The sequence below is a fragment of the Azolla caroliniana genome, unplaced genomic scaffold (assembly GCF_043228905.1).
Source record: "Azolla caroliniana isolate FFs.n. ecotype wild unplaced genomic scaffold, voAzoCaro1.0.p SCAF_21, whole genome shotgun sequence".
In the NCBI taxonomy this organism is placed as follows: domain Eukaryota; kingdom Viridiplantae; phylum Streptophyta; class Polypodiopsida; order Salviniales; family Salviniaceae; genus Azolla; species Azolla caroliniana.
The window spans coordinates 7,726,509-7,744,024 of NW_028230456.1; the positions used below are offsets into that span (position 1 = coordinate 7,726,509).

Consider the following 17,516-nt stretch of genomic DNA (forward strand, 5'->3'; position numbering starts at 1 on the left):
ATTAAAGTGAGTGAGTTAATTACACAAAGTGTGCGCAAGGGCCCAAAGTGAACAAACAATCTGTATATGGGGGTCCTTTTTGAATGATCATGTGGCTTTATTAATTAAAAGCGTTAGTTTTTATTTCTTTAAGATTTGCTTCTGACAAGGGGTCCAATTTGTGAAGGATGATGCAGTGACATTTTTCCTGTGGATCCAATTGAAAAAACAAAAAGCAAGCAAAAGATCTTGCTTTTCCATGCTTCTTCTTCTTCTTCAGATTCTTCTTCTTTCTTTGTTGGCGGCCACTGAGACAGAGACTAGATTTATGTCATGATGAGGAAGAAGGGGAGGAATTAGTTTGCTCCAATTCATCATCATTAGTGAAGCCAGAGAAACGCCTGGAGTATAAATTAGGGTTTACTACATGGTGCTGGTGTTGTTGGCTCCTCATCCCATTATTCGATCCATTACTAGCAATGCTGCATGAGCGCATCATATTACTGCTGTTAATCGCGGTCCGATTTGACTTACCACAATGATCCGATGAAGAAGATCGGCCGCTGCGATTCCCGTTGAAATTGCCTCGTGCAGATCTCATGACATTCAGTTCATCCGATCGATGGCTTTGCGGATTGGTATAATTCATGTAATTACTGTAAATCATGCCATTGATCGAGGAGCTCAATGACGTCGGTTCGATCTGAGCGTGATCAATGATCACGTCTCCTTCTAATATCCGTAGCACCTGCGCATAGATCACATTTTATAATTTACTGCGTCAATCATCATCATCATCGCCAGTAATGATTCGTATTCTTAATCATGGTTTTCATCAGTAGATTTGTTGATATATCTCTGATAATTATTAATTTAGAGGGGCAAAAAGCATGGAATGATTTCTTGCTTCCTAGTAGCAGTAAAAAGAAAAAAGGAAAATGAACCCTAAAAGAAACTGGAGACATTTGGTTGGATCCATGGCATTAGGGTTTTTTTATTTTTAGAGGGGGGCAAAAGGCATGGAATGATTTCTTGCTTCCTAGTTTAGCAGTAAAAAGAAAAAAAACCCTAAAAGAAACTGGTGACATTTGGTTGGATCCATGGCATTAGGGTTTTTTTAGAGGGGGGCAAAAAGGCATGGAATGATTTCTTGCTTCCTAGTTTAGCAGTAAACAGAAAAAAGAAACCCTAAAAGAAACTGGAGACATTTGGTTGGATCCATGGCATTAGGGTTTTATTATTTTTAGAGGGGGGGCAAAAAGGCATGGAATGATTTCTTGCTTCCGAGTAGCAGTAAAAAGAAAGAAACCCTAAAAGAAGGTGGATCCATGGCATTAGGGTTTACCTGCGACATTCTGGGGCGCAGGTGTGGGTCCTTGCGGATGCAGAGAGATGCGGCGTGCAGAGTGCAGTAGATCTGGTCATCTTCGTATAGCTCGTGGGAGCTCCCCAGGCGGGGATCCAGCAGCTGCTGCAGAGCTCGATCTGAATTATAGTTACCATCTCCTCGCCCTAATTCTTCGAGCAATGGCCGTGCCTAGAGTTCCAATCCCAACATTTTTTTTAATGGAGAGATTTGTAACCAGATTACAGAAAAAGAAAACAAAGAATTCATCGATCTTGTGCAGTAAACTGATGATACAAACAAAAAAAAAAAAACAACAGTTCGTCGAATCCATCGATTCTGTGCAGAAAAACAGATAGATCTACAAATGTGGGAGAAATTATAAATTTCTCTTTTGTAATCAGATTAGTACACCAAAAAAGAAAACATGAATCCATCGATTTTGTGCAGTAAACTGATGATACAAACATAAAAACAACAGTTCGTCGAATCCATCGATTCTGTGCAGAAAAACTGATGATCTACAGATGTCAGAGAAATTTAAAGAATTTCTTTTGTACCCATTCTGTGAGGCATTGTTGGCCTTTGGATCGAGCTATGTCTACTGCTTTCCGCCCCGTCACGATCTCAAGAAGCACTACACCGAACGAGTAGACGTCTGCCTTCTCTGTGATTTCGCCGCTCTGCGCATACTCAGGGGCTAGGTACCTGCAATCAATTCAAATGCATATACATATATACTAGAATCATCATCATCATCATCATCGCGGTGTCAGTAATTGATCTATATATATATATATATATATTGCAACAGATCGATCTACATATATAGGAATGAAATCGTTTGCAGCATTTGATACGAGACTAAATGCATCATCAATCACCATAGATAGATCCAGAACTTCCAATTTTCTATATTCAACAGACCGATCTGGAATGAATCGTTGCACATATAATACGACTAAATGCATCAATCACCATAGATCCAGTAATTCTATGATTCTCCTAACCGAAAGATTGCCAGAGAATTGTTGCATATACATAATACGAAGTAAATGCATCATCAGAGAATCCAGTAACTCTATCTGGAACAGACAGATCTGGAATTGATTCTTACGGTTTTTTTTTTTTGCATCATCAGAGATCCACTAACTCTATATCGAACAGACAGATCTAGAATTGATTCTTACAAATATACGATTAAATGCATCATCAGAGATCCAGTAAATTTCTACACTGACCCATTTTGAAGATCATATTCATCATCAACACTAGTAAAGTTTTGAATTCATATTCTGCATACCCAAATGTCCCTATCACTCGAGTCTGCACGCCCAAATCGCCATCGGGTTGCCATCTCGCCAATCCAAAATCACCCACCTGTTCCCGAATTAACCGGAACATTAACCTCGATTAATTGAACCTAAACATGCACCGGGAGCATTATAATCACGAGATGATTATTATTAATTATACCATCGGCTCATAATCGTGTGTCAGAAGAATGTTGTTGGGCCTCATGTCGCGATGGATGATGCATCCGACACGGCATTCTTCGTGCAGATAGCGGAGGCCGCGGGCCGCACCAACTGCCACTTTCCGTCTCGCCGACCATGCCAGAGGCGGCCGCTCTCTACCTGCAATATACAATATATATATATATAGTGTGTAAATTTCATGGACAAAACATTTAAAGATGTGCTGTGCATTCCTCTGTGTCAACTAATCAGAGCAAAGATTAAGGGGCACCCTGTATCTGCTTAGTTGTAAATTAAGGGCAAGCAAATGGGTGTAATTAGGGGCATTTTTGCGATTAATCAGAGCAAAGATTAAAGGGCATCATGGATCTGATTACTTGTAAATTAAGGGGAAAGAAGGTGTAATTACGCATTTTCGCGATTAATCAGAGCAAAAATTTAAAGGGCACCATGGATCAGAGCAAAGATTAAGGGGCACCATAGATCTGCTTAGTTGTAATTATAAGGGCAAGCAAACAGGTGGGTAATTAAGGGCAATTTGCGCGATTAATCAGAGCAAAGATTAAAGGGCACCATGGATCAGAGCAAAGATTAAGGGGAAGGCACCATGGATCTGCTTAGTTGTAATTATAAGGGCAAGCAAACAGGTAGGTAATTAAGGGCAATTTGCACGATTAATCAGAGGAAAGATTAAAGGGAACCATAGATCAGAGCAAAGATTAAGGGACAGGCACCATAAATGTCTGAAGGGCATAAAATTGGGGCGATTATTATTGTTACCATAGAGATGCGACTCTAACGATCCGTTGCAGATGAACTCGTAGACGAGGAGGCGCTTCGTGTCTTCGATGCAGTAGCCAATGAGCATGACGACATTGCGGTGCTGGGCGCAGCTGAGCACGTCGACCTCGGAGCAGAACTCGATGTCGCCTTGAGAGCTCGCGGGGCCTCGGTGCTGCTTCACGGCCACGGCCTGGCCATCGGGGAGGAGGCCACGGTGGACCGACCCGAACCCTCCCTCCGCCAGGAAGTTGACCTTGGAGAAGCCCGCGGTGGCGAGCTCGAGCTCCCGGTACAAGAAGCGGCGCGGGGGTTTCCCGAACACGGGTGACTTGTGCTGGCATATCGAGCAGAGCGGGGGCGGCCCTGGGGGAGACCGTATGCGCTCGTGGGCCGCCTCCTCCATCTCCGCTCCTCCCCCGCTTCTCCTCCTCCTCCTCCTCCTCCTTGTAGTAGTAGTAGAACCCCCGCAAGCTTCCGACATTGCCCGCCTCACGCTCGATGTCCTCTCGAATTCATCTCCGCCGTCTCCGCGATCGTCGGCCACCACCGCCTCCTCATCGTAGCAGGAAACCGCCCAATTCATGCCTCGCGGTGTGAATACCTTCGATTCTTTCCTCTCCATCTGAATCGACTTCTTCCTCTGAATCATCGACGACAATGAAGGCGATGATGATAATGATAATGCTGCTGCTGCTGCTGCTGCTGCTACTGTGGCCTGATGATCCCATTCCGAGAACTTCTGCAGAAGCTCCCGTGTCGTAACACCGCCGCCGCCGGTGGTGGTGGTGGTGGTGGTCATGGGGAGCTCAGAAACGGGCAATTCAGCTCCGCCGCCGGAGGTACTAGAGAGATTCTTATGGGCGGGCGCAGGAAGCGTGCATTTCACGATGTCCGGGCGGAGGAGGACTCGGCGGCGGCTCCGGCTCCCGGAAGCCGTGGCGGCCGGCTTACAGAAGCTGCTCATGACTGCATTGAAGTGTGAGGAGGTGGGGCTAGATGCGGCGGCCGATTTGCGTGGGGATGGCTGATCGGCACCCGATACTCCATGGGTCCGGGTCCGGGTCCGGGTTCGACTCGGGCTCGGGCTCGGACTCGGGGGGATGATGAGCCGAGCAGTATTATTATTGCTGAGATGATGGAGCAGAGAAATGGGTGGTGGTGATGGCGATGGCGATGGGGGCTTTATGTGGGCGATATGGAGATCTGCAAGCTCTGCAGTGGATCTAGAGATGATGGACATGGTAGTAGTAGCAGGTAATTTGGATGGCCCTGATGATGATGATGATGATGCAGAAGTGTAATTTCTAGCATTCACCATAGCTGCTGTACTACTTGATTCCTGTTTGTACGGATGGTCATGAATCTGATTATGATGATGATTCGAGCTACTACTTTGAAGGGGCAGCGATGGCGAGCTCGAAGCCATGAGATCAAATACATCTGCAGGCCTCCATGCCTCCTCATCATCTTCTTCATCAGATTCTTCTTCTTCTTCATCTTCTTCAGATTCGTGAGATTCTGATGATCTGAACATTTTGATGATCGTAGATGACTCTGTTGAACCCCATTTTGAAAGCATGGAGAGCACACACATTATGTAATATGATTAGCTTCTTTTTTTCTTAATCTGCAGAATTCGGCAAGAAAAAAGAAAGATTAGGAACTAGTAATTTGTCAGGCAATTATATGTTATACCCTCGCTGTAAGGATTGTCCCCCTTCTTTGGCTGACACTTGATTCCATCGCTGTCTGTTTTAGTTACGCGATCAATCATCATCCGATTCGCTGCAGAACCAGTCCAAAAATCCTCCATTTCTGGCTTCTTGATCTGATCTTTGGCTCCTGTTGTATCCGGACTGATGGAGGGGGTGCTCGATGCAGGTGTGCAAGGAAGTCCAGATTTCGGCAGCTCAGACGAATGATTCGAGAGCTCCATCCCTGATCACATGATGAATGAACATGCTTTTAATTGGAATTAACACCACTGATTAGAGGAAGAAATCCTAGAATTGAATTTCTAAAGGTCCGATCAGAGATTGAGTACTAATTGTAGAAGATTAATTATTAAGTACCTGTTAATTCACTACCAGTAGTAGCTGCACAATTATCCTCCTCCTCCTCCTCATCATCATCATTACCATTAAGGTTAATTATGTAGCCATAGCTCTGATCACTATGCAGGCTGTCATCAGCCTTAACACTATAGATTAAGCGCTCCATTACATGGGCGGGTTCCATGTCATTAGCATCAGTGGCAGAAGATGTCTGTTGAGGATTACATTCACTAACAAGTTGCATGGAGTTATTAGGCACAGGAATGAATGGGGGGTGCCGCTGCCTATGGATTGGGGCTCGTTTACTGGAAGATGATGATGAAGAAGAAGATGATGAGGAGGAGGAGGAGGAGGAGGGATCATGCAGGTGCCCCAAACTGTAATGAGGATTATGAGGATGATTATGATAATGAGGATGAGTATGAATATGATTATGAGGATGATTATGAGTATGAGGATGAGGATGATTATGATTATGGGGATGATTATGATTATGATTATGATTATGAGGATGATGATGAGGATGATTATGATTATGATTATGCAAGGGACTTCCATTGTGATCAATCAGAGGATCATGTCCATCCTTGGATTGATTATGATTAGGAGGAGGATCGAAGCTATGGTTATAGATGTGATGGATGGGGGATATGGTGGTGATGCTGCCATGGCAGTGATGATCATTATTAGCAGGTGGATTAATGGAATCCTGAGATTTGGAATGGCGCGATAATTGATGATTATGAGGATCATTAGCGAGATTGAGGCGGAGGATCTTGCAGGAGCTCGCCATCGCCATGGATTGCTTCACCATCACCACATTACAGCGCAGCCTCTCCACGCACGCCTTCCCTTCTCTGCTCTTCATCACATGCCTATGGATCGCCCAAACTTAGCAGACAAAACAAAATCGAAGCTTATTTTTACTCTCTAATCAGAGCCCTAATCAGATGCAGCTTCGGCGTTAATCACCTGTCTAACACCACCCAAGCGGCGCCAATCCGCTCACATTCCGTCGCCATCGCTCCCTTCTCGCACTCTGATATCACCTTAACGCGCACATTAGCCTGCCACAGACAGATTAATACCACCCTAAATCATCCTCTAATCAAGATCACCAGTGGCTAATCACCCCCCTAATCAAAGCGCTCTGTAATAAATAAATAAATTACATTAGCCTGTCACAGACAGATTAATACCACCCTAAATCATCCTCTAATCAAGATCACCAGTGGCTAATCACCCCCCCTAATCAAAGCGCTCTGTAATAAATAAATAAATTACATTAGCCTGCCACAGACAGATTAATACCACCCTAAATCATCGTCTAATCAAGATCACTAGTGGCTAATCACCCCCCTAATCAAATAATAAGTTAATTAATTACCTTCTTTGCATCGCAGAGAGCGTGCAGCTCTTCCATCATCGAGGAGCAGCAATCGCTGATCTCTTCCTCTAAATCCTCGTCGATCACATGATTCATCTCTCCGCCGATCAATCTCCTCCTCTGCAGGATCTTCCCCGTCCGCCTTGCACACTCGCCAGAAAACAGAACAGAAGGCAAGCTCCATAGCCTAGATCGAGCTAAACAAGAAACCGAAAGCTTTAGCTAAATTAGCCTCAACAAAATGAAATGGATTTGAATTGAATTGATTTGATTTGATTTGAATTGAATTGAATTGAAAGCCTTTTTTTTGGGATCGACTGTTAATTTGGGCTGAAATAATCCAGCATGATTTTAGGGGTGATTAGGGCTAAATTACATGGCCATAATGCTATGAGGGTGATGGAATCTCCTCGCTGGACCACATTAGAGAGCGCCCATTGAAGCGCATTCTTGTTAAGCTTGATTGCATTGACAGCCACCGCGATGACTGATTTGTCTGCACAATTCAGCATCAAATTCCTCACCATCAAATGTCACAGATTACAAACCCTTCACTCCATAATCCCCATCTCTGAATAAATAAATGTGATTGTGTTCATGATGATTATTGTGGATGCAATGGTGAGCCAAGTTAATCTCTCTGTAATTAGCTAAGCATTAAGAGGTAAATTTACTCTGATATGCATGGCCCATCTCGCTAATGATCCTGCGGTCATCATCATCATCGGAGCCATGGTGATCCTGAACCAAATCGAGGCCTTCTTTCTGGCGAATGCATTCGTGGATTACTTCGATATGGCGTGATGGATAATAAATATCCTCCTCATTATCATCATCATCATCATCATCATTATTACTGTTGATCGGCGATTTTGCTAATAATTGCTGCCTTGCCATGGCTTTAATGGAACCCATCATTCACTCTAATTTCATAATTTGTGGCTAGTTACTGCCAACTGGTTACGGCTCTTAGATTTTGGATTTGATTATTAAACCCGATCATACCTCAGATCAATCATCAGCAGTACAGATTCATTCTATTAAAACAAGTGATCATTTAAGTCATTAAAACCGTGATTCCATCATTCATACAAAAAAGACTCACAATGATGCACTGTCAATTATTCAGAAAAAGGAAACAAATTTATTAATGGAGAGAATGGATCATCCCATCATGGGACAGCTAAGAATAGATAGCTACCTACTGAATTAAAAAACACTTGATAAATTCTTCTTCCTATTATTATTTTTAACTAAATTATTGTATAATATATTGTCTGTCTTGACTGTAGACTGATTGATCCATCCATCCTGATTCCTGGGTCTGATTCTGAGTTTCTTTTCCAACAGTCCTTTCAATTCATTTGTACATATAATATATATATATATATATATGTGGATATATATATATATCACTATATGTATAAAGATTTCATGAATGATAGCTAGTGTTTAGATGGATAGGTGTTATGCAGATAGAATTAAATGCATTCTGTATGATGTATGGTCACGAGATAATAGGCTTTTTCCTTTGAGATGACAGGTCTATTTTTTGATCAAAATTATATCGACCGATTCCATTAGTCTCTAAGCAGAATGATTAGGCTCCCCCCCAATTAGTGCCTGATTAGTTCCTAATGATCGCCTGATTAATTTATAGCCCAACACCCCCCCCCCCCCCCCCCCCCCTTACTAAGGCCACAGCTGATTTATTGAATTTTTACTAAACCCATCCTTTACCTAAAGCTAATAGCAGTGGAATTAGTGCTTGATTAGAGATTAGTTACCTGATTACGGGAAAATAGACTTTGCTTAATACATGATCTGTGGGTAATTAGCAGCACTAATGATATGAATAGCCATCATGAGACTCGACGGTGTAATCTGAATTAGTTGGCAGTGCTTAAGTATCTCGTAACGAAGCATTTAATTAAAGGGGGCGGGAGAATGGGTCTTAATTATTATTATTATTATTATCATCATCATCATCATCATCATCATTGTCGAATAATTTAAAGACCGCAGGACAAAATAATATAATCAAAGAATTTGCGAGCTCAAAGATTGATTGATGCAGAACAAGAGGAAAAGCAAAAAGCCTTTTCAGATTTAAACTCAAAGGGAAAGAAAGGGTTCCTAAATTATGTTTTAATTAATATATGTATGGTCTCTGTGTGTGTCTACAGAGAATCACATCAAGGAGTCAATCAGTCCATCAATCAATCAATGAATTATGAATAAATTAAAATAGGATGCATTGACAGGATTTGAACCCATGATCACACCAAAAAACCTATTATGAAAACAAAACAGATACCCACTCCATTCTACATTAAAACCATTAAAATTTTCTTTGGTTTCAAACCATTAAACATACATACAATATAAGGTTCCATCCAATCCACACCATTAGAAAAAGCTTTTTCTTTTTCATTTGTAATCTCATTATTTATTATGAGAGAGTGTCTTGACTCTTGAGTGATGGGCTTTTTAAACACTTGAATTAAGTCCTTGGATTTTGTCCCTTCTTATGTCTTCTTCCTCCATTTCTTTGACTTTCTCTTCACTAATGTAAATTTAATCTTCTTTCTAGTGTGTGTATTCATCCCATCATATGCATGTAGGCTCTTCTTCTTCTTTTACACATACATTGCCCATACATACATACATACATACATACATACATACATACATACATACATACATACATACATACATACATCATTCAATGTATTCACGTGCATGTGAACATTAATACTTGTCGACCGGAACTACGTTGGTAATCCGTGACGGACTGATCCTTGACTTAACCAACTCATCGACCCAGGAGTATCAGGAATAACAACAAAGTAACACACACATGGTGCACACTGCCTAGATGCTGGCTGACTCTTATTATACCCTTTGGACCCAATCGGACACACACATTCGTGGGGTAAAGAAACCTCTAAGAAATGCGGAATGAACACATTCACTCACTCTACCCATGCATCGCGCCCTGTGCTCTGCATTCATATCTGTCACCTTCATTGTCACCATCAACACACGTTACCTCTTCTCGTCATGGTCGAACACCTTGTTCGTGTCCATGTTGTGGTTGTAGTTAGTAGTTAGTAGTTAGTAGTTAGTAGTAGTAGTTAGTAGTTAGTAGTAGTAGTAGTTGGTAGGAGGAGTATCAATAGTTGTAGTTAGCAAGTAGTAGTAGTCAATCCTATTATTATAAGCATGGGGTTTTCTTTTATTGGTGTTGTTATGGGTGTGGATGAGACCATGTTGCATTCCATTATTCAATTTGGGTGAAACCTCTTGGTGCTTGGTGTCCTCAAATGTGTTTGATTTGTCCTGTGACCAACATCTTTCTGTCTCTCTCTGCACACACTTTATCATGAGACTCTCTTTCTGTCCACCCCCATTAACTCCCCCACCCCTTTAATATACATATTGCTTTCCTTTTCTACACTCACCAAAAAACAAAAGAAGAGCTAGCTTTCCCAACTCTTCTTGGTGTAGTTGTCCTAGGAAAAAAAACCTACCCTTTTATTCCATATTTTGTCTTTGTATCCCCACTTGGTGTAACACCGGTGGTTGTGATAGTAGGTGGCTCTAGATCTCTACCCCCCCTCCATCACTAAGACAAGAAAAGGTCAACTTGAATAGTCCATCCGCATGAACAAGCATCATCCACACAATATAGCATGCACATCTCGAATATCTCACAATACCTCTTTTTTTTACTCGATTCTGAGTGGATGTTTCGATTCTGTCGATATCATTGAAGATATCTCATTGAGTTGTTCAACGGACGACAATCATCAAGTTTGGCAATATGCAGAAGTGTGTTTTGCCCCCACCCTTCCCTATGAAATGTTTATATACGATGTAATGAAATCATAACCAACAAGCACACACATATAATTTTGAGAAATCATTATACATATGGAGTGGGTTAAGCACATGGGCCTAGTAAACTTTTTACCTCGAAGAGAGTCTCCTTACTACAAGATCGATTGATTACGGTATCTATTTGACATGCTTTGACATTGGATTTTGCGGCCTTAATTATTAGGTTTTTGACATTTAGAAGCTAATGTAGTCTATTATTTATTGAACGAGGATCACTTGGTTCAATACTAAATATTTTAGAATACTTATAACCATAAGCATAGTAAAACTTTATAAAGGTTTTAGTTTTTAGGTGGCATCTGCTCACACATGTACACAAACTCAATAAACGTTTTGGAGCTACAATTGTTGGCCTTTGTGCTGGATGAATCGTGTTCTTGAGGTTAATGCCCATATTCGCGAAGCGTGCATACATCCTTACTTATATGTACTTATACACACATCACTCACATAAGGACGAGCGTGCATGAATACCCATACACATAGCCCTCGAAACGCTACATTCGTGATGCTACCCTGATGAGATTCATGATGTTACCTATTGCTCAAAGTACAATGACTTCAACATTTGACATCATTGACCTTTGAATAATCCGACATTCAGAGAGTAATACCAAACAACGAACGATTGAAGCAAGGGATCATCCATCATATGACCATGTGAACTAGTGGGAGTTGGAACGTGAAGCACATTTATCCAAAATCTAGGCATGAATACAATATGTATACAAGTTCATGTTTATGGCTGAGGTTGTAGTGTCGCATTTAAGAACTCCATAATGTTACAAAGTGTCAAGTTATATTAACGAACTACAATATCTCAACAAAACCTTTATACTTTCTTACCTTTTCCCCAAAATGGTTTTCGTCCATTTTAATACATAGATGTTTCAAAACCATTATTAAAGAGTGAGTTGTGTTTTATGTGACATGGACCTTTAGAGAAATTCGAAAGGTGAAAGGACACTTGCCTTTAAGACTTGTAAATATACACGCTTCCATAAATAAAACTTGAATGTCCTTCAAAAACACCCACTATCAGAAGGAACATCGGAGATTGATCCATGAAAACTTATGCTAAAGTTGAAGTGGTGTTAAGGCATATTTGTGAATTAGAATCAAAAGGTTGCACAAGTCTAAAGGGGACGATCTATGCTCATTTAATGCCATTTCTAACCTGGTTTTGTGCTCCTAAAATTGTGAGTGTAATGACAATATCATACGATGGGAAATTATGAGGTTGATAGCTCAAGGGGTTCACTGGATTTAGTTACAAACCACTCTCTCTTCCCACAAGGCATTGAAGATCCTAGTTCTAGACCCCCTTATATGATGCCCCTATGAAGTTTAAGATGGTGCAAAATATAACTTTGAAATAACTTCTTTATCGAATCACATTATAGCCTTGCATACTTCATAGTGCCTTAGTGCGACTTATGTATACTTGTATGTCATCTCATCATGGATTTTAATTTTAGGTACGGTCTCAATCATATCTTCTATTTTGAGGTGATTCTCATAAGAGTTTGAGGAACCTAATGGACCAAACGAAAACCATGTTTCAACAAGAACATAAGGTTGCACTATGAATGACTAATGTTGTAGACTTTCCATTCAAGATTCTCTAAAAAACTAAGACAACATCTCAATTTGTTTTGTATTTTGAAAACATATTGTTTTTAATGCATATCCTATTTTCAAATCACTCCATATATCATTATTTTTTATAGCATAGAAGTTATTTTCTTTAAAGCCTTTTTCAAAGCTTTCTTATATTAGTGTAAACATGATCTTACAAATAACCGGAAAATGATTTCTTACGTATACTCCGAGTTTCTTGAACACACTTTGTTTAATGGAAACATGTAATGTACATTCCACTCACATGAAACCATCCAAAAGTTCGGTCAAACTTACTTTCAATTGAGGTAATTGAAGATGTCAAGGATTTAATTAAAGATATTGTAGCCATCCACACACCCTAACATCCTATGATCTATCTCATGACATTCATGATTGAGGCTGCTTAAGAGGTTTTGTATGACCACGAATGTCACATCAACATACAAACGTTTCAACAAATGTGGGCAAAGATGTAGCCACCAATAATCTAGAGCAATGATTTTGAGGTTTGGCTATTCCAAAGTGGCCAATAAGGTGCCAACAAATCAAGCCATCACCAATGTGAAAAGCATCTTAGTCTTAATGTTGAGGTGAAACATTGGAGTAAGGTCTTAGGTTCCAAATAAGATTTTTGAAAAAGAGCATGTGGTTTCACTTGAAGTGTGGTAGAACGTAATTTGGTGAAGAAATCAAAATATGAAAACACTTTGTACTTATTATTGTACATGGCAATGATTGAGAACTCATGCAAATTGAGAAGAAACCTAGTTTTAATTATAATCACACACAATCATTTTGGTAAGGGAACCCTTCAAGAGTTGGTAATATCTAGGATCTCCATGTCATAAATAAGATGGTTGGTTTTAGAAGGGAATAACTTTCCTAAATGATAGACCTTCATGTGTGGCTCATGTTCATTCCTCTCTTGTGACAAGATATTATTAAGCATTAACTTCAAGAACATATGAAGTCCTAAGTTCTAACACAAGATTTGCATTTGTCACAATAAGTGCCATTTTGAAGGTGTGCTTTAAAGTAATAAGTGCTAATTATTCTTCAAGGATTCATTTAAAAGCAATATCCTTCTCGGTAACACATGGGAAATGCAAGATAATCCTTGATAAAGCAACAAAAAAACTACAACCTAGAAAGCAATGTACATCTTTAATGAAGGAGGGTGTTTTTCAACCAAAAACTATTCTAAATAGGATACTCTAATGTAAAAGGGCAATTGGTTAAACTAGTGTGAGTTCTCCAACCCTAACTATATAAGGTGGAGAACTAGGGTTTGCAAAGGGATTGGCTATTGTGTTGAAGGTTATCTTTAAAGATAACTAATTGTAATGTGTTGTGGAAATGGTTTCTTTTACCATTCTCTCTCTATATTGCTCCTACTCTACGAATTCTCTCAATTCGATCAATGTGTGTTAAGTTGGCTTGCTCCATGTTAGCTTATTGCATTGTGGTAGAAACTGTGTATTTACTTCCTGTATTGTGTTAACTCTTTTAGAGCACAAGTGACACTAAATTATAGAGAGAAAAATTGTGGAGTATTTCAATAGTGTGACCAAGCACATAATTTATGAAGACAAGAAGGTAATACTTTATGGAATATTAAGTGATCTGTCAATAAAAGATAAAATTGATTTTGATGATCTCAATGGAAATGTAACAAATGTACTAGTTAATAATATCAGAAAAACTCTACTCAACATGAGCTAGTCTGAAGATGATCTTGTCTTAAAAAGATCTAGTCTAATGATGTTATTAAATAGTGATGTTGACAATCTTAATATTAGTATGCTATCTAAGTTAATTAGTGTTTAGTAGAAAAAGTGTGTATAATACAATGAACCGCTTAAGTTTAGGAGGTGAAGGAAGTAGTCTATTAAAGCTAACCACAAGCTATAAGCTAGTGACACCCATAACATAAAAAATCAAGGATATAATCACCATATGTTGGACTAGCGAAAGTAGGGTTTTACCTAATAAGAAGGATTTGTGTAGGAAACGTTTTGGAAGGAGTCAATATGAGGAGCAATCATGTATTTACATTTTATGTAAGTCTTGTATCAGTGGTAATAAGCTAAGATCACTCAGTATTAGTAGTTCTAGTTATTAAATATTAGCCACAACTACTTAATTCTCTATTAATTATTAAGCTTATAGCCACAAGTAGTTAGCATCTAATAACTAATAAGCATTAAGCTTGATGACCTATTACCTACATCAACAAGTATCAATAACTAATTAAATACTAATAGCTAATAATCTATTTGAATTACAATAACTATTAGCTAATTAGCTACATCAAATAGTGGCCATAACTAACTAGCTACATTAGAGAGTGGCCATAGCTAATTAGCTACATCAGGTAGTGGCCATACCTAACTAGCTACATTAGAGAGTGTGTGACCAATACTTGGTGTAATAGAGGCTCAGTTGCAGGAATGGAAACTTAAACCATTAGAAAACGAAAGAAGAGCCTTGATCTTGGAGCTTGATAAAGTGCCGATGAGTGTGCGATATATGACACCAAGGAGGAACACGAATCAATTTCTAGAGTGGGTTGTGCAATACTTTGATTTGTTTATTTGGAGTGAAAAACCACGTTGAGATGTTTGGAAGTGTGTAGAAAGATTAATTGTAATTAATACACATTTAATATACACGATTTTATTAAGAAACACGAACAGAAAAAGACTCCCAAACGATTTTGTTAAACTGTTTTTTTGCAATACAACTACTTTGTCCACTTTACAAGAAAACTGGTATGATCTCCTCGTAGCTACAAATTCCATGGCATACTATTGTAAATACATTCATACACATTAGCACTAACTGTGTATAAATCTAAACAGCTATTGTATTGCGACATCGGTAAATTCATGCACCTGACCAAATGAGAGTACATGTACGCTACTGGTTTGTCTTCTAAAAGCCTATACACATAATCGTAATAATCTAGTCTTGCACAAAAAATACTTTCAATGTAGAATGTCCCGGCAGATACAATATTTCCCCAAGCATTTACAATATTCTACGTTGCACATTGTTTACAAACCCTGCACTTCAATATATAGAAATCAACACCCTCTGAATTGTCTTCTTGTGCATTTACAATGAAATTATCCCTAATGTTTATGACATCACTCAGAGTATCTCCACGACCCCGATATGTGAAGTAAACATTGTTTTCTGTTTCTCCATCCGCTCAGTCCTTATCATTCAATGTATGTTACTCCCAATTCGGAATATATGCTTTGTTTAAACAATATCTCCAATTTCCCTGCACACAATGAAAGCAAAAAACAAGTTAATTCTCTAACTGCAATACAATGACCGTCCAACCTAGAATAACCCCAAACAACATGGAGAGATCGCAATTCGGGAATTCCTTGGCACTCCTAGGTATTCTCCCTATTTACTTCATCAATCTTCACTTCCCAAAATTCACGTTTGATATCTCGAACCTCCGAGGAATAAACACTAGTTGCACTCGTTGACATATTAACTCTTAAAAATTCGACGACATGTGCTACACAATTCATATGCACACTATCTGCCTTTAGTTGTTCATGGCTAAGTGCCCGCTTTATAATTGCACCTGCTCCATCATGTTCATCTTTACCATGGCCAAACCCAAACAAATTCCATCTCATCTCCAAACCGGTTACAAAAGGATAACTTCCAACAAAATAAAATGGACGTCTACCCTTGAATTGTGACGCAGCTCCGTCAGACCAGATCCGATGTTGAGTAAGCTCCAAATGTTGACATAATAACCATTGCCAATGTAACTTAAAACAGTGTTGGACAAACAAGGTATCATGCGTCTTATCATTAGAAATAAAAAAATGAATTACTTTTTTAACATCACCTGAAACTTGAAAATATGTTATGTGCACAAAAATGGTTACTTGCACTGAACACCAATGGATGGATTGAATTTCATTTTACTGCTTGAAAGTATAATCCTTTGCGAAATCTACTACTAAGACTACTACATCATTTGGAAAATCATATATGCAAGTCTTAAACTGATGGGCTTGCCATGAATAAATGAAGCTGTGTTTAATGAACTTTCCTAGAGATACTACAAATAGAGACGCCAAATCCCTTTGTTTAAGAGACTTCCTAACTAGATCCTTTCTTTTACACACCTTTCCTTCAAAATTGGTGGCCACAGACTCAAATAACTTGACAGAGATTAATATTTCACTACTCAACTCTTTTGGACACCACCTAAATCTATTAGGGGCACAATATTGACATAAACCCATGACACATTTATGAATATGGAAGATAGCCTCAGATTCTCTCGGACACAATATTGAATCTAAAAGACCACTCATGGAAGAGATAACATGCTCTGATGATTTATAGTGCGCTTGCAGGTTAGATTGACAAATTGGGCACTCACAAGTGCAGACTGCATCCTCTAGGGAGAAGCTATGGTGATGTAGTAGATTAACAGAGTCCTTGAGAAAACTCATTTGTACATGGCGAATGCAACAACATGTGTATCAATCCTTTAAGCGTCTCACAAAGTGTGGCTTAAGAGACTCGAATGTTTGTAGTTGAACTTTGATATTTGGATGCATTCACCTGAACCTAATAAATAAATCAACCTGCGTAATAAAAAGGGAGTCTAGTGAGTATAAAAAATGTGCCCTGATGTAGGTAGTTAAATATAGTGTTGTAGCTAATTAGCTATTGATAGTAGCTAATTAGCTACCTCAATAACTAATTAGTTCTTGACATAGCTAACTAGTTATTCCTAATAGCTAATTAGCTATTAAGAGTAGCTAACTAGCTATTGACAGTAGCTAATTAGCTACCTTAATAGCTAATTAGGTACTACAATAGCTAACTAGCTATTACCATTAGCTAATTAGCTATTAAGGTAGCTATGCTCATATTCTGAGGTAGCTAATTAGCTATTGACATATTCTGAGATAGCT

General features: G+C 39.3%; 1 protein-coding gene across 1 annotated transcript; it reads right to left on the reverse strand.

The window, feature by feature from the left end:
• LOC147850572 (uncharacterized) lies at window positions 1-7,947 on the reverse strand. The gene is made up of 12 exons (XM_087336459.1): window positions 7,701-7,947; window positions 7,403-7,522; window positions 7,027-7,223; window positions 6,612-6,706; window positions 5,658-6,514; window positions 5,281-5,523; window positions 3,583-5,139; window positions 2,801-2,961; window positions 2,628-2,704; window positions 1,885-2,032; window positions 1,325-1,516; window positions 1-727 (listed from the first exon to the last, which is right to left on the reverse strand). The coding sequence occupies exons 1-12, from the start codon at window positions 7,942-7,944 to the stop codon at window positions 311-313; spliced, it is 4,308 nt and encodes a 1,435-aa protein (XP_087192585.1). The 5' UTR covers window positions 7,945-7,947; the 3' UTR covers window positions 1-310.
• Window positions 7,948-17,516: the final 9,569 nt, after the last annotated feature.